The sequence below is a fragment of the Neofelis nebulosa genome, chromosome 3, assembly GCF_028018385.1.
Source record: "Neofelis nebulosa isolate mNeoNeb1 chromosome 3, mNeoNeb1.pri, whole genome shotgun sequence".
In the NCBI taxonomy this organism is placed as follows: Eukaryota; Metazoa; Chordata; class Mammalia; order Carnivora; family Felidae; genus Neofelis; species Neofelis nebulosa.
In genome coordinates, this window is record NC_080784.1 from 137,512,465 (window position 1) to 137,540,257 (window position 27,793).

The 27,793-nt window shown below is 40.8% G+C and overlaps 2 protein-coding genes and 1 long non-coding RNA gene across 14 annotated transcripts in view; 2 read left to right on the forward strand and 1 right to left on the reverse strand.

The window, feature by feature from the left end:
* Window positions 1-6,008, forward strand: part of WDFY3 (WD repeat and FYVE domain containing 3) — a 279,689-nt gene extending 273,681 nt beyond the window's left edge. For all 12 annotated transcript variants that reach the window (XM_058721996.1, XM_058721995.1, XM_058722004.1 and 9 more), the window contains one exon: window positions 2,664-6,008. In XM_058721996.1, the coding sequence (XP_058577979.1) occupies window positions 2,664-2,787 (124 nt within the window). In that variant the 3' untranslated portion in view covers window positions 2,788-6,008. The remainder of the gene's footprint in view (window positions 1-2,663) is intronic.
* An 8,847-nt stretch (window positions 6,009-14,855) lies between these two features.
* LOC131507363 (uncharacterized) lies at window positions 14,856-25,711 on the forward strand. The gene is made up of 3 exons (XR_009259465.1): window positions 14,856-19,165; window positions 22,427-22,515; window positions 25,574-25,711. It is a non-coding gene; the product is annotated as an uncharacterized LOC131507363 (long non-coding RNA).
* CDS1 (CDP-diacylglycerol synthase 1) overlaps window positions 24,129-27,793 on the reverse strand; it is a 71,016-nt gene continuing 67,351 nt past the window's right edge. Inside the window, exon 13 of the mRNA XM_058722009.1 lies at window positions 24,129-26,893. Within this exon, the coding sequence (XP_058577992.1) occupies window positions 26,764-26,893 (130 nt within the window). The 3' untranslated portion in view covers window positions 24,129-26,763. The remainder of the gene's footprint in view (window positions 26,894-27,793) is intronic.

Consider the following 27,793-nt stretch of genomic DNA (forward strand, 5'->3'; position numbering starts at 1 on the left):
GGACATACAGAGTTTATCTACTTCCCTTTTGATGGGCCCTTACAGGAATTTTTCATTTTACCCATACTCTGAACGGCGCTGCAACTCACATCTGTGTAAATGCCCTCTTTATGTGCAGTGGAGTTTCCATAGAGGAGGTACCCCAGGACAGAATGACAGATCGTACACGTGCTCTTGAGCTGCGCTAGGTCTTGCCACATGTCACACACTCTCCAGGACCGCAGTGCTGGTTGACACCACCTCAGGCAGGACATGCGGGCTCTCCCAGGTCTCACCCATGCCTGCAGTTGCCATACATTTTCCCTTTTGCCAGGCCAGTAGCCAGCAGAGCTTGGTGGTTTCCACTTGCACTGTTACTGAAGTGGACCCTTTTTTCATATGCTTACAGGGCGTTGGCACTTCCTCTCGGCTGATGTGGCCCATCGTCCTTTTAGGTTTGCTTGGGTTCCCCACCCCCCCACTTGAGTTCTTTAGATGTTCTGGGCTCTTTGTCTTTCATTACATCTTGCAGATACCTTCCGCCAGTCTGTGATGTACATTTTCACTTTATATACGTTTTTTTCTTTCACATAAGGGTTTTGTTTTGTTTTTTTAATGCTTATTTATTTTTGAGAGAACACTAGCGGGAGAGGGGCAGAAAGAGAAGAAAACACAGAATCCGAAGCAGGCTCCAGGCTCTGAGCTGTTAGCACAGAGCCCGATGCGGGGCCCGACCTCACGAACCGCGAAATCGTGACCTAAACTGAAGTCAGAAGCTTAACTGACTGGGCCATCCAGGGAGTGTCTCATAAGTTTTAATTTTGTTGTAATCACATTTATTACTTTTTGTGATTTTTCCTTTTTTTGTGGCTTAAGAAAGCTTTCCCTGTCTTGAAACCATAAAGACAGCCTTGGTTATTTTCTTCTAAAAGTTTTGGGGTTTTGTTTTTCATGCTTAGGGTTTTAGATCCAAATACATTTGGAGTATACTTGGAGGTATGGCGTGTAGTGGGGATCTTTCTCATCTCCCAGTTGTCCCCCCATGGTTGATTTGGATGCCATTTCTGGGGTCCCATCTATGGGGTCCCATCTATGCATGTACAGTTCTCACTTTACATGACAGAAAAGGGAAAGGATCCTGGAGGCAGAAGTCTCTAAGGCTTACATTGTTTTACTGTAGAGATACTTTCACAGAAACCACGGACTGGATAATTGTTTTTGAGCCAGTTATTGAAAAGGCGGTGGTCTTTGGGTTTACACTGACCAAATGCTCACTGGGTTACTGTCCATTCTGTCATCTCAGGCAAGTTACTAACCCTCTCTGAGCATATTTTTCATCTGTAAAAATGTGGATAATTCTACCTCTCCTCGTAGAGGTGTTGAGAGAATTCAGTGAAATCATGTGCATGAGTTTTGCAAAACACCAAGTGTGGAGTCTGGCAATACAGGTGTTCAGTAAAAGATGTTATTATAGTTTTTTTTGTTTTGGTTTGGTTTTTTTGTTTTTATTTTCCAACTTAATACCTTAAACCTTTTTCTTGGGAAGTCTGATTCAAGATCAAGTAGCCACAATGTCGGTGCCAGCCATTATTCCTTATGGGACTTTCTATGAGATTGGCAGAGGATTCTGTCTTGTGCTTGAGAAGCACACTCTATAAAACCTAGTAATCTAGGAATTTGTGGTAGTCAACACCCCATTTGTACACTGGCACACATTGTTCTTTGAAGTGTTTAATTTTCAAAATATTGTTTAAAGGTAGGTAGTTCTTTAAATTTTCCATTGCTATCAGATGTTAGATGGAGGTTTTATTTGAACAACCAGCTAACAGTGATTGATTATGATAGAGCAGGCATGGAAGGAAGAGCTGTCTGGGCGGGGCCTAGCGCTTCTGAGTGTCTCCTCAAAGTCCAGGAACAGCCCTTTAAACTCCTAACGCTGGTGGCACTTCAGTTATTCCCTGGACACCTTTACTGGTAGATTAATGGATGAAATACAATTCTCTATTTCAGTCTTGTGAAAAGGCAAGCTTAGAGTGATTAAATGCCACATCCAAGGTCATACCCTGCTTTATTCCAGGAATAGGAATACTTTTTAAAGAATTTGAACACCTCGTAAGTAGAGTCTTCTTCAAGGAATTCTGTCAGGATAAACAGAAAATGAGAACAATTGGACTAGACAGAAAAGCCAAACTACTGTTCAAGAAATGACTGAGGAGTGGATCACGGGGTGTTTAAAAGCCCAAAGGAACTTGATAGTGACGTAAGAGTCTTTTAAAACGAGTAGTAAATCTTCTGCCACAAGAAAAAAGGCAAGCTCCAAGTAAAGACACTGGCTTCCCTCCCAAGTTCATAGGGCACGAGAAGCAGTCACACAGGAAGAATGGCCTCACAGCTGGTTAGACCCCTTGGCTTCGCCCTGTAGGAAAATCTTAACTTTAAAAAAAAAAAGGAAGTTCTCTCCAGTCAAGTATATAGCTTTTCTTGGTTCAATATTACTTTTCTTCATAGATGGAAACAAATAATATGGCAGGTTGTTTTGGTCCTGGGTCAGCCACATGACACAAACCAGTGGGTCTTTGGCTTTATAGCACAAGCTTTCTGTTCAATTCTTAAGTTTGTATTTCTCAGTGCCGTGATCAACCACGGAGAGTACCTGTAACTACTTGATTTTGCCTTTCCCTTAGGTGCAGTCGGTTTCAGTCAGAAATCAAACGCTTGAAAATCTCATCCCCGGTGCGCGTGTGTCAGAACTGTTACTACAATTTACAGCATGAGAGGGGTTCAGAGGATGGGCCTCGGAATTGTTGAAGATTCAACAAGCCGATTGCAGACCGCGGTCTGTAGACCCCCTTCCCGATTCCTGGCACGGCTCACAGCTCAGAAGGCATCAGAACAGTCTCCGTTTACGCCTCTCTTCATGCCACGTGTTTGAAGCGTTGAATTCAAAGGGATCAGTGAACAAGCGGGTGTAGAGTGCAGTAATGGGGCAGACACTGTTCGGGTGAACAGCACAAGAAGAACAGAAGGTGGTTCCTAGGAGCGACTCTTCCAATATCCGATTCTCCCTGTTACCAGTAGCTGTCTCCAAGAGAAAATCCTCACATATTAACTGTCTTTTCTTGCGTCTCATTTTTATAGATCTACTCATCCTTATTTGGAAAAACCACCACCAACAACAAAAAAAAAGGCTTTTAGAAAATGGTTGTAAATCTGACTTCTTTGCAAGTAACTGTGTATATTGTAAATAGGTATAAAGGCCTTTTTTTCTAAATAAGGACTTAACTGTCTGTAACATGAGACTTCAAACTAAACCACTAACTCAGTGAACTACTTACTTACGGTTTGTCTGACATCTCTCACAAATTAATTATAAATATGTTTTTTAAATCCTCAAAGACATTATCTGTGGTCTTTTTTCCCTTCTTTCAAACCCAGCCTCTGTGCCCGATGTCCTTTCTTTCAAGTTGCCCACAGTATCTCCACTTAAACTAGGCTAGTAACCAAAATAATGTGGACCTTCTTTAGGAAACAGTGTGGGAGAATAAGAGTCCTGCCATGAGATAGCCTGGAAATAGCTGGGCATCTTGCACCTGGCCGTGTGCCACCTCAGTGTTGTTCCAGTGTCCTAAGGCCCCTTGTAAACTTCTGTCCGGACTGCTGTGTGGCCATAGCGTAACTTCGTAGCATTGCATAGCGGTCGGTGGTCACGTGATTGATGCAATGCAGGAAACAGCCCTGCCTCAACTAATGGAAATATTTTTGCATGTAACCCAAATTAGCTTCTCTTGCATAGAACATAATAAGTATGTGTCTTTGGTGGCACTAATGTTCTACTATAGCTTATTTTCAAAAAAGGGTAAAACATGAAAAAAGTGTACAGAATTAACGTATAAACCTTGTTGTAAAACTGGATCATGTCAGAACTGCTTATAATTAACCTTTACCATTTAATGCCATCTACCTGAAAACAGTGAGATTTATACTGTATCAATGTCTATTTTTTTGTTTTTGCTATGAATATAATTACAGTATTTTAATATTTAGTTATTTAATTTGTTCTACTAGTTGGATACAGAACACACAAATCCAGGGAGACTAAAGCTGGTTGGGGCTAAGCGAGAAGTTTAGTTTACAGAAAAAAAGGCTTTGGTGGTGGGATTTTTTTAAATGTGTGTTATGTACATATATATATGTGTATATATATATAAAACAAATGAAACAACTAATCTAGATTTTAACATTTTCAGATATTTAGTGATAATATTATGAACAATTCTAAAAGCCCTGTGATTTGAAAAAAAATGTAGAATTATTTATGGCCCAAGCAAGGAAGGACAGACCTTCACATGCTCATGGAGGTATCATACAAAGGACAGTGGCTCTGGCTTTCCCAACTTTTCATCTTTAGGCCCTGGTGACAGGCACACTTATGCACTAAAATGCACATATATGCACATGCATTCAAAAATAGGCATTGGTACAATAGTAACCTTGTACCTAATGGGCTGAAACCAGCTTAAGAACAAATTTGTTCTTCCTGATAACTAGGTCTCCAAGAGAAAATATAAAGGCTGCTTTAGTGCCTTATGCTTACTAAATTTAAACCTTTATTTACCTAGGTTTGAGCCTACAGTCTATTTATGATTACATATCAAAATCGATTAATACACTTCCATTTCTAAAAGTTCAAATACACTTGTTAATAAAAGGATTATCGGCATTAATACTTTCACTTGAAGAAAAGTTGTGTTGTTTTCCTTCCTGTCTTACTCCCCTCCCCCACACCCCTCCCTGCCCACCATCTTACTTCAATTCTAATAAATAATGCTGGATGTTCAACAGTGGCAGGAATTGTGCCATCACGTAACCGTGGGCTTCGCCCCTGTCCGGCCCTATAGATGAGTTGTAGCAGTGTTATTCTACACTTTTTAAAAGAAGCGTCCTCCTCGTGTCTATGAACCGTGTTTACCCCAAACCCAATGGCAGAGGTGTTCTTTAAAGACTTGAATATATGAATGTGTGTATGTAGTTACTTAAAGGTTATTCCTCTATGTAATATGAAGTTATATGGGATGAACACTTTTAAACTTTCCGACACAACTTCCATAACTAGAAGGTGGAAACCAAAACCCTCATGATAGTATTTCCTCTGGCAGCTGGTGCTGTGGGCAACTGTTTTATTCGGTGGACTTTCTTTTCTTTTTGCTTTCTAATGCAGAACTCACAAACCACTCACACATGCAAGTACACTCACATACATCAACTAATCGTTTCTCTGGATGTCTTTCTGTGTTCCATGTAAATTTGTTTACCGACGCATATTCTCAGCATGTACATCCACCTTTGTGTGGCCTGTATTCTTTCTCTGAGAGTACCTCACAGGGCCCTGCCTGATCGTTGTAGCTCATTTGCTCATTCATCCATTTATCCATCCACTCATTTATTCTAACGTCTGTGTATAGTGTGCAACTGTAATGTCATGCTTCTGAAGAGGAAAATAGCTGCCCATAGCAGCCATCCGTCTGGATAATAGCAAAACACTCTAGATAAGTTATTTTGCACTTTCTTATGTATAAAGTTGGTAGAAACTTATTTTTGCTTTGTATCATTTAAATACATTTTGTTTTGGTAAATGAACTGTGTATAAACTATTTATGCCGTTAAAACTGTTTTTAGAAAGTATTTTTAATTTCAGCAAGTTTGGTTACTTGTTGCATGACTATTAACACAGCTGACTTTTTGTGTCAGTGCAATGTATATTTTTTTGTCCTGTTATTAACTTGTAAGCCCTAGTAATGGCCAATTATTTGTACAGCAACAGAAGTAAATTGAAGATACTGGCTAAGACTGGATTGATTGTGGACGTTTGTACTATACTGCAGAATCCAATATCTGTTCTTTGGTGGTTATGTAAAAGGCCTGAAGATTTACTATCTAGTGTGCAATCTGTGATAACTGAATGTTCATTGTATATCTGTCTCTGATGCAAAAAGGTAGAGTAACACAATTACAATACATGATTAAATGCAGTAGTCCAGGTACTTTTTTTTTTCATTTCAAATAAATACCTACTATTTACCACCCAAAGAAAAAAAGTTGTTTTTAAGCCAGTTTATTCAGGGAAGGAAAAACAAAACAGAAGGCAAATAAGTCCCTCAACTTTGTATAGTTCTTTTCTAGTCGTGAATCTATCTTTCAGAAGCTCCTGCTTACAGAAATGCTTGTTGTGAGGGTCTGGTTCAAGCTCTGGTTTGATCCGTCCTTAAATGCTTTCTGCATTGAGCTTCCCAATTGTGCTGGCTTCCTGGGGCTGATGAGTGCTGTGTGGATGGCCACAGGGAGAGGCAAGTGACTTCTGGAGACACGCCTACAAACTTGAATGGACCCAGGGACAAAGTCTGCATCGTGTAGTTTTGGCTCTTTTTTACTGTGAGCCTTATTCTGTCTCCATCACATTAGGAAAAGTAAGCAATAGTAAATCATCTGTCTCCTCCCCCTACCATATTCGTATCAGGAATATTTTGGTATCCTGCCCTTTTTCTAGAAGCACAGCATCTATTGTCATAAGCTAGTCTTTACATTTCGGTCTTCAAGAGTTAAGGACTCACAAATCCATTCCTTTGGCCACTGGCTTACTTAGTTTTAAAACTGCCTTCCCAATAAAGAAGACTATAGAAAACACTTTTATTTTTTTTAGAAAATACTTTTTATATGTATATAGGCTACGTTAGCAACTTCATGTTTCCTCTTTCTGAAGATAACTAACAAAATCCCAGTTCAATTGAAGCTTGAACAGCAGTGTCCCAAACTTGAGGATATAGTGCCTATTACAAATGCCACCTCAGTGCAACTCCTTTTAGAGGCAAAGATATCGGAAGGCCGAGAACTTCTAAGACAACAGCCGCTTAGAGAAAACAGGGTAGTTACCATTTCTTTAATGCAATATTCCTAGTTCTAGTGACCTCAAGAAGATGAGCAGTGCTGAAATTCTTCGGGGCTTAAAGAACAAACGTGCAAATGATCACTAAGTCCCGCATCTGCTGTTTGCCTCTCCTCTTTGATAAAATTACATCCGCACCCCTCATTTTAGCCTGTTTGGAGCATCGAAGAGGAACCAGGCCAACAGAATAGGTCTAGCATTGACTTAGTCTTTTTTGCTTTATTGCTGTTCTCATCTTCCCCACCCATTCCAAAGCTCTTTTTTATTTATTGTTCCTTTTGACTTTTGCTAGAAATGGCACCAAGCCGAGCTACCACACTGAGAGCCAGCCTGGTGTTTTGGAGAGCCTGGAGGTAGGAGTGGAGAGTTGGAGGCTGCAGTGGTTCCCCAGCCTGTGAACTTGAGAAGCCCCTGTTGAAGTGCCCTCAGTGCATCAGGTTTTCCTGTGTCCATGGCTACCTGTGAGGAGGGAGGGGTCAAGATAGTGCTTCCTCAACTTTACAGTTGTAGGGCATTTTGATCCTTAAAAACCATCAAGGACCCTAACGTTTCTGTTTATGTGGTTTGCATCGATCAATAGTATTGTATTAGAAATCAAAACAGGTTTTAAAAATACATGTATTAATTCATTTATAAGTAATGATAATAAAAGTAATAAAATGATAAAAAGTAATAAAATATAATGATAAAACCATTATATATTTCAATGCGGGGAGGAAACCTAAACCAAAAAAAAAAAATTTAGTGAAGAGTGGAACTGTTTATTACAATTAGCGAATTTCTTTAATGTCTGGCTTACTTAAACACAGGTGGATTCTCAAATCTGCATCTACGTTCAATCTTGTGATACTTCATTTTGGTTGAAGCATATGAGGAAAATCCAGCCTCACACAGGTATGTGGAGAAGGGGGATTCTTAATAGCCTCTCCAGATTATTGTTTTTTAAAGATAATAGTTTGTTTCTTTTTTTTTTTTTAATTTTTTTTTTTTCAACGTTTTTTATTTATTTTTGGGACAGAGAGAGACAGAGCATGAACGGGGGAGGGGCAGAGAGAGAGGGACACACAGAATCGGAAACAGGCTCCAGGCTCCGAGCCATCAGCCCAGAGCCCGACGCGGGGCTCGAACTCACGGACCGCGAGATCGTGACCTGGCTGAAGTCGGACGCCTAACCGACCGCGCCACCCAGGCGCCCCGATAATAGTTTGTTTCTTAAAGCTTGATGACTCTATGGCGTCTGGAACTACATCAGTGAACTTTTGATACTTTGTTACTTTAAAGGCCATTGGTCCATCTGGCATTGTGAACCCATCTTTTTTCTACCCACACATCGATCATTTAGAAAATCTTGGTTCACTGATGTACCGAACTACATGACTACTACTACTGAAGTGTGTGTAGATCTTCTAAGTATTTGACATATTGCACTACAAAATATATTTTAAAAATCATTTATAATATCAAATTATCACAAGCAGTCTCTAAGGAAATTCCAAGTCGAACTCACATAGTGGATACAAGTTTTCTAAAAGTAGAACTTTTGCTTAAAACCTAAAATTTTATCATTGGCAACAGTTTGCTGTTTTCTTTGAAACAACAGGGTCACTTTGTTAATTTCAAGAACATCTCTGCCAAAGAACCCCAGTTTGTCAGTTCTTCAATAAACACCTTGTGCAGTGAGAAAAGCAGCTAGCTCAACTCCCAGTTCAGTTGACCCAGTACTTTTCTTCCAGACCAACATTGCACTTGGGGATAGGGGTGCCTTCTGGGTGTTTCTCATTTTATGTCACACAACTTAAATTTCAAGATTTAATAAAAGTAGCAAATTTTACTGCTTCTCCAAAGACATTCTTAAGTGAAATGGGTACTTTTTTTTTTTTTTTTTTTTTTTTTTTTTTTTTTTTTTTTATAGAGTGTGCTTGAAGTAAAGAATATCATGACTCCTACCAGCAGTTTGGTGCCCCTGGCTTGATTCGTGCTTACATTACAACAGTTTAACTCACCATTGCTTCTGTACCTCAGTTAAGTACAAATATCAGTGCAAATAATGTTTTAGTATTGTGAGAATAATCTTCATCTTGCAGACCCCACAAAAGGGGCTCAGGACTCCTAGGGTTCTGTGAACCAGAAGTATTGGTCCAAGGAAAAGATGTGTGAGGATACTCCCCAAATTGCAAAGAAGCATGTACACAATCTCTTTTGGGAAAAAGGTCCCTAATTTAGGCCTGGGTCTTCCGACTGGGCTCCCCCTGAAACCTACGAAGCCTAAGACCAAGCCCTGCCACACAGGACCCTCTGTTGGCGGCCACACCCAGCTATCCGAATACCACCTCCATGGCTCAACACAACACAGACCCCAAGAGTGCATGTCTGAGGTCTTCTAATGTCTTTTTTTTAGTCCATTCTTTAGTCCAAGACTTTCAAGTTTTGATCAAGTAAAAAAAACTGTAAATAGTAACATTTTCATGTTAGGTACAGTTCACAATATACTGGTGAGGAACAGGGTGGCAGAAAGCCAGCTTGGGGGCTCAGTTCCCATTCTAACACTTGCAGTGAAATTGGGCTATCTCTCAGCATTTGAGTTTCCTCACATGTAAATTTTGTAGGATGATACCTGCCCGCAGAGAATTGGTGTAAGAATTAAATTGGGTAACATATATAGGACACGTAGTGCCTGACATATATGTCCTCGATATAGTGTGTTAATGTGAAATATGAACATAAAAGGAATGCGCTGAAACATCTCTAAAAGCCCAAATCAAGCCACTGGCAGGTTGTTAATCTTTAGTTAGATCCACAACAGGCAGAATATTAAGTGTGGGAAGTGTCGCCCTAGAAATCACTGCCCCAAACCCTCATTTAACCCGAAAGGAAAGGGATTCAGAGAGGTGTTTGCTGGTCCTAAAGCTGTGCTGGTGTTGAGTTTCATTCTCAGCCTAAGCTCTGGACTCCCAGGCCAAAGCTCTTTACAAACCATTCCCAGTTTCCTTTTTTTTTTTTTTTTTTTTCCTGAGGGGCGGGAGTGGTGACTGCCGTGAAAATGTACTTAAGATTTTTTTTTCACTATTCATGCATAATCATGTCGTACTTTATTGAGAAAATAAAACACTAGAAATTCAACCCTGGCTTTCAGCTGTCGCTCCTCCTGCTCTACCAGGGAAAGATGTAAGCTGCATCCCGCAGCAGAGGACAGTTATTTCAAGACAGACAACTTGTGTGTTGACTAACTTGCCCTCAAGCACAACTTCAAATTCCAAACAAAAGCTATACCTTAAGTGCTACTTCTACTCATAAAAGGAAGCCACTCCTTTGCAACCTCATTAGAGAGAAATAAACCCTGGCCAACCTGAGGAGTCTTTGGTGTAAAACCAAGGATCACAGTCTGGCTCTGCAGGCTGATTCTGCACAAAAGGAAGGAACGGATCTACTTGAGCAATGCTATCAAGTGTGCGTCTGGCTCAAATTTGGATCCACCCACATAGATGTATTTTGCCTTCTCCAAAGGTGGCTTTTGTGTTCCTGCTGATACCTCTGCCACTGGACCTTGAGGATGATTCAAAAATGTCATGACCGCCCTCTTCAAGAACTTTCTAGTCCTAAACAAGAGGCTCGCCTTCATGGAGGTGTAACTCAGTTTCCAGCAAGTCTGTTCAACTTCGTGCTGTTTCTAATTCAGTAAGAATGACACTCGCCACATTTGTTTTCTTAGCTCTGCAATCTTCACTGTCATACCATTCTGTTATTTTATCATCTCATCCTTGATAGGAATTGAGTTCATACTCTTCTAGTTCTATAGAATGCAAAGCCTTACCGGAAAATTCTCTTCTGCTACGATTGTTTTCCCTCCAGGCTGGGTTTTGGTCATCTGCAAATGTTGTTCTGCCTGCTTGCCTGCCTGCCTTTGTTCTGTAGAGGTGTCAACACCACTGAATTTCATCTTCCTTGTTCTAAAATTTTTTTTAATGTTTATTTAGTTTTGAAAGAGAGAGAGCCAGGGAGGGGCAGAGAGCAAGGGAGACGCAGAATCCGAAGCAGGCTCCAGGCTCCGAGCTGTCAGCACAGAGCCCGACGTGAGATCATGACCTGAGCCGAAGTCAGATGCTTAACCGACTGAGTTACAGTCGGTTACAGAGATACAGTGTGAGTGAATTCCTTTTAAGGACGGGCTGCTTCTGCCTTTGCTGACCCCTGTGATTCTCAGCTGGGCTGCTGGCATCCTCCTTGCTTGAATCCAGCGGGGCTCCCGCCCCCACACTCGCTCTGCTCTGCCTGCGCATTTGTGCCCAGACTTGAACTTCTGCCTGTGAGGATCCTAACCCAATTGTGCTCCTCTTCCTCCCTCAGCCACTTTGGTCTTCAGATGTCACCTTGTAAGGGAGGCCTTTTCTGACCAAACTGCAGTATCTCAATTTGCCAGCCCCTGATTTTTCCATCTCCACCCTCCTCTGCTTTGTCCTTCCCTGTAGCATCTACCACAGTGAGACGGGCCAGATGCTATGTGGTGTCTCCCCAGGGAAGCGTAAGCTACACAGAGGCTGAGATGGCCATCCGTGTTGGTCACAGTTGTGCCTGGCGGAGCAGCTGCTCAGTGAATCTGCTGAGTGAAAGAATTAGGGGCAGCCTACCCCCATCTTTACTAATCTTGAACTTACCGATTTTAACTTTTTTTCTTTTATTTTCTATATTTATTTATTTTGGGGGAGAGTGCAAGTGAGGAAGGGGCAGAGGGAAGGGGCGGAGAAAGGGGGACAGAGGATCCGAAGTGGGCTCTGAGCTGTCAGCACAGAGCCTGATGTGGGGCTCGAACTCATGAACCACAAGATCAGAGCCAAAGTCGGTCGCTCAACTGACTGAACCACCCAGGTGCACCCCAATTTTTAACTTTTATTTTTATTGTAGGAAGACTTCTCTTTTTTTTTTTTTTTTTTTTAAGTTTATGTATTTTTGAGAGAGAGAGTGTGAGCAGGGGAGGGACAGAGAGAGAGAGAGAGAATATCCCAAACAGGCTCTGTGCTCTCAGCACAGAGCCCAACGCAGGGCTGGAACTCCTGACACTGCCAGATTATGACCTGAGCCAAAACCAAGAGTAAGATGCTTAACCAACTGAGTCACCAGGCTCCCCTTAGGAAGACTTCTTAACCTGAGATCTACCCTCTTAACAAATGTTGAAGTGTACAATACCATCTGGTTAGCTGTCAACACAGCGTTGAACAGCTGTGTCAACACAGCATTGAACAGCAGACCCCTAGACTTGATCATCCTGCCCAACTAAAGCTTTGTGCCTGTTGAACAACATCTCCCTCTTACCTTCACCCCAGCCCCTGGCAGACACCCTTCTACTCTCTACTTATCCATGAGTTTGAATACTTTGGAGACCCCATGTGAGGAGAATCAGACAGTGTCTGTCTTTCTGTGACTGGCTTATTGCACTTAGCATAATGTTGTGGGTATTCAGCCTTAACAGAATCTGCTTTTGTCCAAGTCTTCAATTTTTCGTGTGTTGAATTCACCACGTGCCTGAACACTTATGTTTCAAACTTTCACTGGGGTTTGACCTTAAACATTCCAAGTTCCTTAACTCTTGAGGACACCTTTGACCAAAGCACCCTTTCCCCACAGGGAGAGCCAGCTGCCCACCAGCCCATGGTAGAAGCCTTAGGATCTCTGCAGCAACACTCGAGAAGAGAGCCTGCCCTCTTTCTTCTAGTCTCGCCTAACTGGGGAGGTTTAAATATTCCAGCACTGCCCCACCCCTCAGAGCTGCCCATCAGACAATTCATGGAGGTGGCACAACCTGTGAGGGGGTCTCATTATGGAATGAGCTGGCAGTCCTTCCCTGACCCTCCCAAGGCCCAGAATTAGCTCCCCTGCAGATCCCATCATTACAGATTCCTAAATCAGATTTTTAATTTTTTTCATTATTTTCTAATGTTTTTTATTTATTTATTTTTTATATTTGAGAGAGAGACTGTGTGAGCAGGGGAGGGGCAGAGAGAGGGAGACAGAATCCGAAGCAGGCTCCAGGCTCTAAGCTGTCGGTACAGAGCCCAATGCAGGGTTTGACCTTGTGAGCAGTGAGATCATGACCTGAGCCAAAGTCGGACGCTTAACCAACTGAGCCACTCAGGCTCCTAAAATCAGATTTTTAAACCATTTTATTGAGCTATAATTAACATAGTATAAAATTCATCCATTTAAAGTGTACAACTTGGGGCTCCTGGCTGGCTGTGTCGGTGGAGCATGCAACTCAATCTCGGGGCTTGGGGTTTGAGACCTATGTTGGGTAAAGAGATTACTTAAAAATAAAATCTAAAAAAATAAAGTGTACAACTCAATGGGTTTCATTATGTTTACAGAGTTGTGCAACTATCACCACAATCTGATTTTATCATCCAAAAAGAAACCTCATACCATTAGCAGTCACTTCCCACCTTCCCTGTCCCGGGCTCCAGCCACCAGGAATCTACTTCCTGTCTACAGATTTGCCTATTCTGGACATTGTGTATAATGCAGTCATACAATATGTGGTTTTCCGTGACTGTCTTACTTCATTTAACATATGTTTGAGATTCATCCGTATTGTAGCATGTATCAGAACTTTGTTCCTTTTTATTGCCAAGTAGTTTAGCTCATTGCATGGGTATTTTATAATCTATCCACTTACCACTTGATGGGCATTGGGTTGTTTCCACTTTTTCACTATTTGTGAATAGCACTGCTATAAACATTAGTGTTTTTGTGTAGACGGGCATTTGATGTCTTTTGGAATTGCTGGATCATATGCCACCTCTATGCGTAACATCTGGAGGAACTGCCAAACTTTTTCCAAAACGCTTCACCATTTTACATTCCCGCCAGCAGTGTACCCAATCGGTTTTTACTCTCAGGGAGCAGCAACCGACCTGCACTCCCCCTTCTTGTCACATGTAGGCCCTCATTAGAATGTCTCTTTGATTTAGAGACAGACCACCTTCTAGTATACCTTCCAAGAAGGTATCTGGTTAGAAAGTAGGTGGCAGTGACAGCCTGCACTAGCAGCCTGTGAATGCACTAGTCTCAGCTCCTGCTTGGGTTTTCCTGCCACCTCTCCTCCTCATTCCCTCCCCAGCTCCAGCCAGGTGAGGGGCCTCTCTCGTGTAGACCACAATCTCAGCACCTTCCACAGTGTCTCCCCAGGTAACCTGCACATTCTTTGGAGGGCAGATGGTATATCTGAAGGCTCTCATTTAGAACTTATATGAAGTTCTTTTGGCACTGGTTTTATTATTTTTTTCTAAAGTTTATTTTCAGAGAATGAGAAAGCACACCTGCATGAGTAGGGGAGGAGCAGAGAGAAAGAGAGAATCCCAAACAGGCTTCACGCTGTCAGCACAGAGCCCGACGGGGAGCTCGATCTCACAAACCATGAGATCATAACCTGAGCCAAAATCAAGAGTTGGACACTTAACCAACTGAGCCACCCAGGTGCCCCTATTTTTATTTAATTTTTGTTAATGTTTATTTTTTGAGAGAGAGAGAGAAAGCATACAAGCAGGGAAGGGGCAGAGAGAGAAGGAGACACAGAATCCAAAGCAGGCTCCAGGTTCTGAGCTGTTATCATGGAGCCCAGTGCAGGGCTCGAACTCACAGACCGTGAGATCATGACCTGAGCCGAAGTCGGACGCTTAACTGACTGAGCCACTAAGGTGCCCCATTTGTATATTTTTATTTATTTATTTTTTATTTTTTTTTTTTAATTTTTTTTTCAACGTTTTTTATTTATTTTTGGGACAGAGAGAGACAGAGCATGAACGGGGGAGGGGCAGAGAGAGAGGGAGACACAGAATCGGAAACAGGCTCCAGGCTCCGAGCTGTCAGCACAGAGCCCGACGCGGGGCTCGAACTCACGGACCGCGAGATCGTGACCTGGCTGAAGTCGGCCGCTTAACCAACTGCGCCACCCAGGCACCCCCCATTTGTATATTTTTAATATGAATGTGTATGTACACTTGGCCACTGATTCTCAGCTGAGGATGTTATATTTGGATCAAGACCTATCTCTTCTCTTCCTTCTACAAAATAGAATTTTCAGCTATGGCTAAGGGAGAGACTGGCATAGCTTCTCCCCAGAAAGGATCTATAAAGCTGGACAAAAATTGATTATTCCACTGCTCTGGAAATCAAAGAAAGATATACAACAATATGAGTGGCACTTATGCGCTTGAAAAACTGCTGCACAGTGGGAGTTTATGCAGTTCTTTCCTCAGGCTACTCCCATTCCCCTGCCAGCTTAGTTGACCTGGAGGTTTGGTCAGAGCAGCAGGTTTGGCAGGACAGAACTATGAGGATCCCAGCTGTCAAAGAGGACTCACTAGATTTGAAACAGTGGATGAATCCTGAGCGCAGTAAAGTTGTCAGTGGAAGTGACAATCTCAGCAAAGAGTGAGTGGGGTGAGCTAATGGCCCCATAAGCCTGGAATTGTGTGGTTGAACCAAGCACATTCTTGGATGAGACTATGCACATGTACCCAGAGACGTGGAGAAGGTCTGGGTGATCCACATCTTCCTGGCTGAACTTGACACTGCTCACAGGATTCTCAGCAGACAAAACTAATTGAATAGCATCAAAATTAAAAGGCATCAAACTTCAAAACATACCGTTAGGACAGTCAAGCCATGCACTTAACAACTGAGTGTCAAACTATGTGAGGCAAAAACTAAGTGCATTCATCTATTTCTCCTTGAAGTCCTATGATAGTAGAAAACTTCGACTTGCCACTATCAGAAATGGACAGATTTAGCAGGCAGAAAATCAGTAAGGTTAAGGTTGAACTCAACCCCATCAGTCAGCTGGATATAATTGACATCTATAGACTGTTTCACCCAACAACAGCAGAACACACATGCTTCTCAGGCTCACATGGAACATTCACCAAAACAAACCATACCCTGGGTCATAAAATACATCTTAACGATTTTAAGAGACCAGAAATCATGCAATGCTCTCTGGCCACTAAGGAATTATACTATAAATCAATAACAAGAAAATCCCAAAATACATGGAGATTAAACACCACACTTCTCAAAAACATATCAGCCAAAGAAGAAATGTCAAGAGAAATCTAAAAATATTTTGAGCTAACTGAAAATGAAAACACAACTTATCAAAATTTGTGAGATGCATTGAAAGCAGTGCTTAGAAGGAAATTTATATCATTGAATGTATATATTAGAAAAAAATACCAAATTTCGATTAAGGGTCTACCTTAGGAAATAGAAAAAGAAGAGCAAGTTAAATCCCACATAAGCAGAAGAACAAAAGAAATAATAAGATTTAGATCAGAAATCAGTATAATTAAAAAAATCAATACAGATTTTATACAGATCATCACAGAAAATCAATGAAACCAAAAGCTGATTCTTTGAAAACATCAATAAAATCAGTATAAGTCAGGCTACTCACAGAGAGAAAAAGAGGGAGATTACTAATATTGGAAAAGAAAGAACATCACTACAGATCCCATGGAAATGAATAATAAAGGAAAACTATGAAAAACTCTTGTCCACAAATCTGATAACCTAGATGAAATGGACCGATTCCATGAAAGATATAATTTGCCAAAGCAAATTGCGAAACTTTGACTATTAAAGAAATTGAATTAATAATTGATAACCTTCCAAAACAGAAAGCACCAGGTTTACATGGATTCACTGGTGAATTCTACAAAACATTTAAGAAATAAATCCTATCAGTTCTCTACAATCTTTTTTGGAGATCAGATGCAGATACTTCCTACTCATTCTATGAGGCCAGCATTCCCCTAATGCCAAATCCAGACAAAAACATTACAAGAAAACTACAGACCATTATCTGTCATGAATACAGATGCTAAAATTCTCAAAAAACATATTAGCAAATCAAATCCAACAATGTATAAAAAGAATTATGCACCATAACTAAGTGGGACTTATTCCAAGTATGCAGCATTAGCCTGGTTCCAATTTGAAAATCAATTAATATAAGCCATCACATCAACCAGCTAAAAAAGGGGGGTGCCTGGGTGGCTCAGTCAGTTAAGTGTCTGGCCTTTTTTTACTATTAGAGAATGTGCAAGCAGGGGTTAGGGGCAGAGAGAGAGAGAGAATCTTAAGCAGGTTCCATCCTCAGCATGAACCCTTACATGGGGCTCGATCCCATGACCCTGGGATCATGACCTGAGTCGAAATCAGGAGTAGGATACTCAACTGACTGAGCCACCCAGGTGCCCCAACCATCTGACTCTTGATCTCAGCTCAGGTCTTGATCTCAGTGTCATGAGTTCAAGTCCCACATTAGGCTCCACTCTAGGTGTGAAGCCTGCTTTAAAATAAGACAAAGGCAACAAAATTCTTAAATAATATCAGTAGATGCAAAAATACAACTTGACAAAATCTGACACTCATTCATGATAAAATCTACCAATAAATAGGAATAGAGGAGAACACCATCAACTTGGTAAAGACAATCTATAAAAAACCTATTGGGGCACCTAGATGGCTCAATTAAGCATCCAGCTCTTAATTTTGGCTCACGTCATGACTCATCATTTGTGAGATCAAGTCCCATATCAGGCTCCATGCTTGCAGCACAAAGTCTGCTTGGGATTCTCTCTCTCCATCTCTCAAAATAAATACATAAAAATTTTTAAAAACTTAAAAAAAAAAACCCAAAACCTACAATTAACATCATACCCAATGGTGAGAAACTCAGAGGTTTACCACTAAGATCAGTTGCAAGGCAAGGATGTCCCCCCCACTTACCACTCCTTTTCAAAATCATACTAGAAGTTCCAGCTCATGCAATAAAACAAAAAGAAATAAAAATATACAGTTTGAGAAGAAAGGCATGAAACTGTCTTTGTTAGCAGATGACATAATTAATTGTATGTAGAAAGTAAAAAAAAAAAAAAAAAAACAACCAAAAAACCTCCTGAAACTAATAAGTATAGAAATGTTGCAGGATATAAGGATAGTATACACAAGCCAATCATTTTCATATATACCAGCAATGAATGAGTGGAACTTAAAACCACAATTTTATTTACATTAGCATCCCCGAAAATGAAATACTTACATATAAATCTAACAATATATATACAAGATCTCTATGAGGAAAGGTATAAAATTCTGAGACATAAAATCAAGGAACTAAATAAATGTAGAGATATTCCATGTTCGTGGATAGGAAGAGTCAATATTGTCAGAATAATCAGTTCTTCCCAATTTGATCTATAGATTCAATGCAATCCTAATTAAAATCCCAACAGATTGTTTGTGTATATCAATAAACTGATTCTAGAGTTTATATGGAGAGGCAAAAGACCCAGAATAGCCAACACAATATTGTAGGAGAACAAAGTTGGAAGATTAACACTACCCAGTCTGAAGACTTACTTAAGGTAAGTGATAAGTCACAAGCTTACATATAGTAAGCTGTAAATAAGACTTAGCTACAATAATCAAGACAGTGTGGTATTGGCAAAAGAATAAGCCTACAGATCAATGGAACAGAACACGGAGTGCAGAGGTAGAAGCACATAAATATAGTCAATTGATTTTGACAAAGGAGCAGAAGTTATACAATGGAGCAAAGATAAAAAGGGTGCTGGAAGAGTACCTGGATGGGTCAGTCGGTTAAGCATCTAACTCTTGGTTTCGGCTCAGGACGTGATCTCACAGTTTTGTGAGTTCGAGCCCTGTGTCAGGCTCTGTGCTGACAGTGCAGAGTCTGCTTGGGATTCTCTCTCCCTCTCTCTCTCTCTGCTCCTCCCCCACTTGCACTGTCCCTGTTTCTCTCAAAATAAACTTTAAGAAGGTGCTGGAACAACCAGACATCCACATGTAAAGAAAAAAAGAAAAGGTAGACACAGATGTGACACCTTTTACAAAAATTACCTCAATGCCTCGTAAACCTAAATGTAAAATGCAAAACTATAAATCTAGAATATAACAGAAAACCTAGAAGATAACATCTAAGTTGTTGTGACATCATAGTTACTACATCATAGCAGCTACAGAATAGCCACTTACCACATGGTAACCACATCATAGTTACAACATCAAAGAAGAAGTTACAACATGAAAGAAGGAATTGATTAGCTGGACTTAATTAAATTTAAATTTTCTGTCCTGCAAAAGATAATGTCAAGAAAATGAGAAGATAAGCCACAGATTGGTGGAAAATATTTGCAAAAGACACAAGTGATAAAGGACTGTCGTCCAAAATACGTAAGAACTCTTTTTTTTTTTTAATTTTTTTTTTAATGTTTATTTTTGAGACAGAAAGAGACAGAGCATGAACAGGGGAGGGGCAGAGAGAGAGGGAGACACAGAATCTGAAACAGGCTCCAGGCTCCGAGCTGCCAGCACAGAGCCCGACGCGGGGCTCGAACTCACGGACCGTGAGATCATGACCTGAGCCAAAGTCGGATGCTTAACCGACTGAGCCACCCAGGCGCCCCAATATGTAAGAATTCTTAACAGTAAGGAAATAATCCCATTAGAAGAAAAATGGATCAAATACCTTAATGGGCATCTCACCAGAGAAGATGTACAGACGACAAGCATATGAAAAGATGCTGTTCTGCCACGGGTCCTGCTGCTTGTGTGGTCACCGCGTGCAGACCTGGGACCTCCTTGGTGAAGCAGTAGCTGAGAAGACTCCCGCACTCACCATGGCTAACAAGAAGCCCATGGATTCTTCATCTTTCAGATTTCAGCAGATGAAAATAGCTGTATGCTCTTTTATCATACGGAATGAGAAAACTGTGGGTTTCTGAAGCAAGTTGGGCTGGTGCTACTTTAAAAGGGTTTGTTGATGAGGCAGATCAGATTCTGATTGGATGGGCAGCCAATCAGTGAAAGACACACCCGCACAGTTGAGGATGAAGGATGAAGATACAAATGATGTGTCCCAGTGGCAGAAAAGCCATGTCTACCAAAAAGTGAACCTGCTATTTCACTCCAGAACTCTGTTCCTCCAAACCAAGAAGACATTCTCAGTTAGAAAACCACAGTTTGGTTCTAACCACATTCTGACTACTACAGGATAATTTTCTCTATTCTTTCATTTTCCCCTTCTCCATTCCTTTATTGTACATAAAGTAACTATATGTGCATAAGCATATTGCATTTTTTAACTAAATGGCCAGTGATATGTTCCATCAATATTAGATGGAAATGGGATGGGGAAAAATACAGATTCTATGGAAATACTTCTTTTGTCCGTTAGTGGCATGCTCATTCAGATCGTACCTTTATGTTCCACTAAGTTATTTTGCTCTCACTGTTTAACCAATAAAGAACAACAGAGAAATGCTCACTTTGCTCGATTGGAGAACTTAATGTTTCTTATTTCCCATTGTAAAACCAAGGTCAGTTTTATAACTGTTTTTGTACATAGCTGTTACATGGAGGGCAGTCTGTCTTTAAATAGGGATAAATTTAAAAGAAACGTATCCTAAGTCGTTTTCCCTTCAAGTCAAATGTCTTGTTGTTTAAATAAACTTCTTGTTAAAAAAAAAAAAAAGATGCTCCGCATCCTACATCATTAGGAAAATTTAAAACAAAACACTTCCATGCCTATTAGAATGCCTAAACTCTAGAATATCAACAAAACCAAATGCTGGCATGGAGGTGAAACCATGGGAATTCTTATTTGCTGCTGGTAAGAATGCAAAATGGTGCAACCACTTTGGAAGACGGCTTAGTAGTTTCTTACAAAACTGAACATACTCTTACCATGTGATCCACCAACTATAATTCTTGGTAAACTTTACCCAAGGGGGGTGAAAAATTATGTTCACCCAAAAACCTGACGTTACAGCACACTGATGTTTACAGCAGCTTTATTCATAACTGCCAAAACTTGGAAGCAACCAAGAAGTCCTTCAGTAGGTGAATGGACAAACTGTGGTATATCCAGACAATGGGCTATCATTCAGCACTGATAAAGGAGCTATGAAACCATGAAAAGGAGGAAGCTTAAATGCATATTACTAAGTGAAAGAAGCCCATCTGAAAAGGCTACATACTGTACGATTCCAACTGTATTCCAGCTAGAGGACATTCTGGGAAAGGCAAAACTATGATTCCTGAAAAGATTGGGGATTAGGGGTGTGGGGAGGAATGAACGAGAACCACAGGATTTTTAGGGCAGTGAAAATACTCTGTATAATACCATAATGGTGGGTATATATCATCATACATTTTTCCAAGTCCAAAGAATGTACACCACCCAAAATGAACCCTGGTGTAAACTGTGTACTTGGGTGACTATGATCTGTCAGTCCAAGTTTAATCAGTTGTAACAAATGCACCACTCTGGTTGGGATGTAAATAATAGGAACGCCATGAATCTGGTGATAGCTGGAATGTGGGGGGCGGGGAGTGGAGCTAAGGGTTAATGGGAAATATCTGTAACTTCCCCTCAACTTTACTTTAAACTGCTTTTTTAAAAAAGTCTTAAGAATGAAAAAAGAACCAAAAAGACAAACCACAGCCTGGGAGAGAATAATTGCAAGTCATGAATTTGAGAAGGGGTTTGCTATCCAGGACATATACTGATCTCTTACAACTCAAAAAGAAGAAAAACGATCCCATGTAAAAATGGGCAAAGATATGAACGGACATTTCATCAGGGAAGATCTACAAGTGGCAAATAAACGCATGTAAAGATGCTCAGCACCATTAGCCATTTGGGAAATGCAGCTGAAGTCACCGTGAGACACCTCTATATCCCAGTGAGAATGGCTACCATTAAAAAGACAGCCGGTGCCGTTTTGGTGGGGTTGTAGAGAAATTGGAACCCTCGTATGCTGCATGCAGGACTGTAAGAGGGTACAGCCACTTTAGATGGCTTGGGCATTTCTTTAAAAGTTAAACACGAACATCATATGACCCTGCAATTCCACCTTTAGAAATCTGAGAGAAATGAAGACATAACCACACAAAGACATGTCCACAAAGATTCATAGCAACATTTTTCATAACCAAAAATTGGAGCTAACCCAAATGCCACTAGTAAGTAGGTCAGCAAAATACTGTATTCCTAAAAAGGAATGAAGTACTGATACATACAAGAATAATATGCCAGATGCAAAACACTACCTACTGTATGATTCCATGTGGATGACATGTCCAGAAAAGGCAAATTTATAGACACAAAAAGCAGAGTAGTGGTTGCCTAAGACTGGGGGTTGGAGTGGGGATTAGCGGCAAATGGGCACCAGGGAACTTTGTGGAGTGATGGAAATCATCTCAAACTGGATGTGGTGATGATTGTACAATGCTATGGTACATAAACTATATCTTGATAAAGCTGTTGAAAAAGCAAAAGCAAATGGAATTGCTGGCAATTCAGTTGTGTGTCTTACCTATACTAGCTGAAGCCTTTGGGTTCCTTTTCTTCACAAGTTTTTTGAGATTAAAACTGATCAAAAATATACTTAGAGTACTCAAAGACGTTCTCCAAACTTATCGCTCTTTTAGGTCCTGTCTGAAGTTTGACACTGCACAGGTTTTATTAGAAAGCCACCTGGACCCATCAGACTCAAGCAGGATGCCCAGTGGAAAGAAGGGTAAGAGCTTATGCCCCCAAACCGTACTGTTGTGCTGTAAGTTTGACAGAACGCAGTTTGAGATTTCATTCTCTAAGAGGACACCGTTGGGTGGACCATCCCTCAATAATTTTCTCTATCTGAACAAGGCTTTTGCTTTACAACCACATGTCCTTTGTACACAGAGAACCAAGCTGTATTTTCTCAGCTCCTTTTAGAAACTCACTTTACCATTATCTAACATTCCATTCATCAATGCTGAGTCTCTATGTTATCTAATGATTCAAGAATGTTCTCCCCTTTTCCACAGGAAAAGGAAGACAATGGGATTAAGGCAGGACAGGTATCTGATTTTGGCTCAATTGTCTAGACCTTTTGCGGACACAACACACAGCATCCCAAATGGAGCCCCTCCTTAAGGCCTGACTTTTAAAGTTTGTAAAGTTTCTGGAACAGGTGGCAAGAACTGGCTGTGGATGGTCTATAGGGCAGACAGATCCTCTGTGGAGGCCAGAATGGTGGTCTCCCATTTCCCCACTCTGGTTTACACATTTGTTATTGCCCCAATCAACATCCACCTCATATAGTATTTACCTACTTTTGTCACTAGGCAGAGAACTACAGTTCTTGTTCTTGGGGCTGGATGTCTGGGAAACATTCTAGGTTTGCTGAATTAGATGGGCTGTCTACCATTCAAGGGACTCTTCATGTTAATACCACCTAAATTGTAAGTGGCCAAATGTGGTTACCTTTTTGGTCAGTTCTACCAAACTCACTTTGCACTGGATATGGGCAACAGATGAGCAGATAGGAAGAAAAGAAACTAAGGATTACTAATCAGCTCCTCTATGCTGGACAAAATCATGGTACATTCATGAGTTTTTACTTAACCCTAGGAACTAGGAAAAATGACATCCATCTTAGAGTTACGCAAAATGAGAACTGGGGCAGGTGAGGAGGGGCTATCCAAGAACCATCAGTAGGAATGGACACATTTGGGTCTTAAGACTCCACACTCAATCATTGTTCAGAAGCTTGAGGGCCTCGAGAGTGCTGGCATGGGAGCCAAACACCGGGAACACAATGGTTGATCAAAACTGACGCTATTGGGGCGCCTGGGTGGCTCAGTCGGTTGGGCGTCCGACTTCGGCTCAGGTCATGATCTCGCAGTCCGTGAGTTCTAGCCCCGCATCGGGCTCTGTGCTGACAGCTCAGAGCCTGGAGCCTGTTTCAGATTCTGTGTCTCCTTCTCTCTCTGACCCTCCCCCATTCATGCTCTGTCTCTCTCTCTGCCTCAAAAATAAACGTAAAAAAAAAAAAATTAAAAAAAAAAAACAAAACTGACGCTATTCAGCGTCCATATAGCTTAAAGCCGGATCAGAGGTTCACAAAAGTAAATGTGTGATTACAAGCTGTGGAAAATATCATAAAAATTCAGTCCTCTATTGAGGACATCATTTCTCAACAAACACACGTTCCACCATCACAGAACCACATATCCCAGCCCTGAAGATGTCACTGTTGGTGATGGAATATACCCAGTACACGATGCTTACACATCAGCTGTCACTTTGTAAACACCAGCTGAATGAATGATTCTTCTCTGATGAGAAAATGGCACAACAAAGTTAAAATGTGATTTGTTTCAATTTTATTTTCCTATCTCAGTTTCAGTAAAAGATTCAGAGAACTCATTGACACAAATCATAAGCTATCTCCCACCCATATACAGTATATGTCCAGTTTCTACTTTTTTTTTTTCACTGAACAAAGTGATACTTTGTTCAAACCAAAGTACCAAGGAAGGGGGGTGGGGGTGGGATATGGGTATGGTCTTTTTATTCACAGACAGTAAATGTATATGCACCACCACTACGGGAAAAGCACTGAGGAAATATTTGCATCCCACAGGTTAAAAAGTCAAGCAATTAATACAATTAGAGTACCTCCAAAGATAGCAGATTTGGAACAATTAGCCATTACTGTGAAGGAAGTCCCTAGTCGTCTTTTTCTGCCACCACATTCCTACACTGGAATTTAAGCCCTCTTCATGGTGCAAGTATAAAAATTATCGAAGTCAGGGTTTTATGGCAATCTTTTGCTAAAATATATTCTATTTTAATATACATGCTACAAAAGTACACTAAAAAGGTCAATCTTTAGAGCTCTGTTAAAGAATTTACTTTTTTACACATAGAATAATGTTCACCCACCTCTAAAACCATATTTGAGGGAAGCTATTACTGTGACCCCAAATATTTCTAGCTTAATATTTTATTGTTAATAGTATTTTGTTTATAATATTGATTTTATAATACGTGTATTCAGTAATGCTCTTATAATTCTGTATCGCAGCGCCTCACCCATCACTTTAAAAAAAAAAAAATGCAGAAGGAACTGTGTGCCTCCAAGCAGTTCTTAATTGGGCAATCACCAAGTTTTCAAAGTTCCTGTTACAAATTTTTTCATTTTATTTTTTAAACTTTGTTACTCTAAATTCTTTTAGGATCAACATCTGGAGCTTTTAATTAGGCAAATACAAATGAGAGATGCTAAACATGAACTTGTAGGTAGCCTTTGAAAGGAAAAATTCCCTCCTGTAATAACATTCCCAGTGCCAGTGCTAGGTTCTTACAGGATAGAGTGAAATGACACTGACTGAGCACCTCCGGGGCAGATGAACTGGCCACACGCACACCAAACCAAAAAACAGGACTCTTGGTATGGAGTTTAATTCTATCTACTATAATCGTGTGGTGCATGGGATGAAGCTGCTATAGATTTATATCCATGGATCCCAAGCAGATATGTTATCTTTTATCTCAGAGTAGTAGAACGGAAATATAAAATAATTGAAATTTATTTCGGATTTAAACAAAAATAGTACTCTTTTCATTAGCAAAACATTCTTGAAAATATATCTATTTCTCCTCTTTGAACAGTTAGCCAAGGAGCACTAGGCAACTTCTGAAGGTTTAATGCCAACTGTTCAATACAATAAATATGGATATAGAGAGCACACAGCAACAGCAGCTTATTTACATTCACTGATGACAACACATTTCTTATCCGGTTACAGTGTCCAGTCCAACAAAGGAAAGGTTTGGCATTCATGTGCTTTCTGTTCTGAAGATGAGAATCACTTCTGCTTGATTTTCATTCTTGGAAGAAAAAAATAACGAGCTGTTGTCCTCGGATTTGATGACATGATGTGAAAGAGGAATGGAACAAAGATTGGCTGTACCCACGGAGTTCGTCGGGGATTGGGTCTCCAGGCAGATTTCTTCTTCCCGGGTGAGTGTCCAGGGGGGTTCACAGGCACCAGCAGGGAGGCACCCAGGACACAAGTGGGCAGGCCCTAATCTGGGGAAGGGCTACTCTTGCACCCCCTCTGTGCTTCAGCCTCCACCCCTACTTGCCACCCTCTGTATCGATTGTATGTGCTTGAGGCTGCAAAACTGATGGAAATCAGTTTAGAGGGAAATGAGGAAAAGCAGAGAATTCGACCAAGAGGTGGCCTGTGTCACGCATCGCTGTCTTATGCTGCCTCCTGAGGTCCTGTCATCTGTGGAGGATGCGTACATGATGTTCTTCATAGCACAATTCTTTGTTTTTCTTGAAAATTTTTTGCAAGGTCATGTTTTTCCAAACAATTTTATCAGGAGTAGAGTTTGAGGTCTGCTCTTTTTGAACCTACCGAAAAGTGGAATGTTTTTCCCTGGCAAATGATTACTTCTTTGAAAAGCAGACAAGCTTTTTTTTTTTTTGGATCCAACTTAGCCCTTCAGAAGCAACTTCAGACTAAGAGGAGGAAGTACAGGAGAACTAACTTCCTGTTGTGCCTTACATAAAACATTTTGTTAAAATTAAGAGCAACTCCAAGTACAAAAGTAAATATTTGTGCAAAGGGCACAATGCCAGATGCAATCTTAAGACATCCTCAATTTTTACTCTTTTTCTGTCTGACTCTTTAAAACACAAAGTCTTCTACATTATGAAATCTAGGCAAGTCAGGAGAAGGAAGTTTACATCAGAAAATACTCTTTAGAAAAAAGTACAGGATCTTTTGCTGATCATTTGTTACTCATTTCATAACTTAGCTCAAGTGTTGGTTAAATATTCACAGTAATTTTAGAGAAGAAACATTCATGTCTTTAAAACTTCAATCCATTGCATTTTCAACCAGTTTTCTGTACAATTACAAAATTTCATCTGTCAGTGCTTTTCTGTAGAATTCCTTATTGTCAGTCCTTCCCATTCCGGACCCAGCTATAACTTCAAGGTGGGCTGCAGGATTCCTTTCTCAATTAGATGAGTCTTGAGGGTTTTGTAAATATTTAACTGCTGTTCTGGCTGAAGCACCAACAGCTGCTGTAGCACTTTGCTGGGATTTGGACCCCTGAGGACAAAGCGGAGAACACCAAGTTCAGGCTATTTTAAGAGAGCTCAAGGAGGCATATACCCCCAACTGAAAATAAATCATGCACTTAAGCACAGAGTGACAATCTTTACTTGACCAAGCTCACTTTCGTGCCCAATGTTAGTGGCAAAGGGAGGAAAAAAAACCCAGAAACATTCTGCACTGAGAGGCATACAGTCTAGATTTGGGAAGAACGCACCAACACAAAACCCAGGAACGACACTAGGCAGTTTAGGGGATGCAAATCTAAGTTCTACAAAACTTCTCAAAAAGGCAACCTGACTGCAAGGTGAGAATAGCTAACAAGTCCTGAGACTGGACAAGACACAAAAACTATCAAAATTCCTGGTGGATGAAGATAAGCCACAAGAGGACATGAAAATATACTTTACATTTTTCAGCCTCAGGGGCGCCTGGGTGGCTAAACTGGTTAAGGGTCAGACCTCAGCTCAGGTCATGATCTCACGGTTCATGAGTTCGAGTCCCATCAGGCTCTGTGCTGACAGCTCAGAGCCTGGAGCCTGCTTCAGATTCTGCGTCTCCTTCTCTCTGCCCCACCCCCACTCACACTCTGTTCACTGTTTATCAAAAATAAACATTAAAAAAATTTTTTTTTAAATTTAGCTTCAAAGAAACTTCAAGAAATGCCCCTGGGGAATTATGAATGTTCAAGAGACAGGGCACAAAGGTGCTGGTCCAGCACAAAAGCCCCAACCCAGGATTTGCAGTAGACGCCACAGCCTTTGTTCCAAAGAAAGTCTTAGGTGAGCCCCAATATAAGAAACAAAAGTGAGTCTTTTCTAGTTGAAAAAAGGAGGCAGACAGCCTGCCCCCCTCACCCCCACCCCCAGCAGTCCCTGTGGTGACGAGATAAGCCTG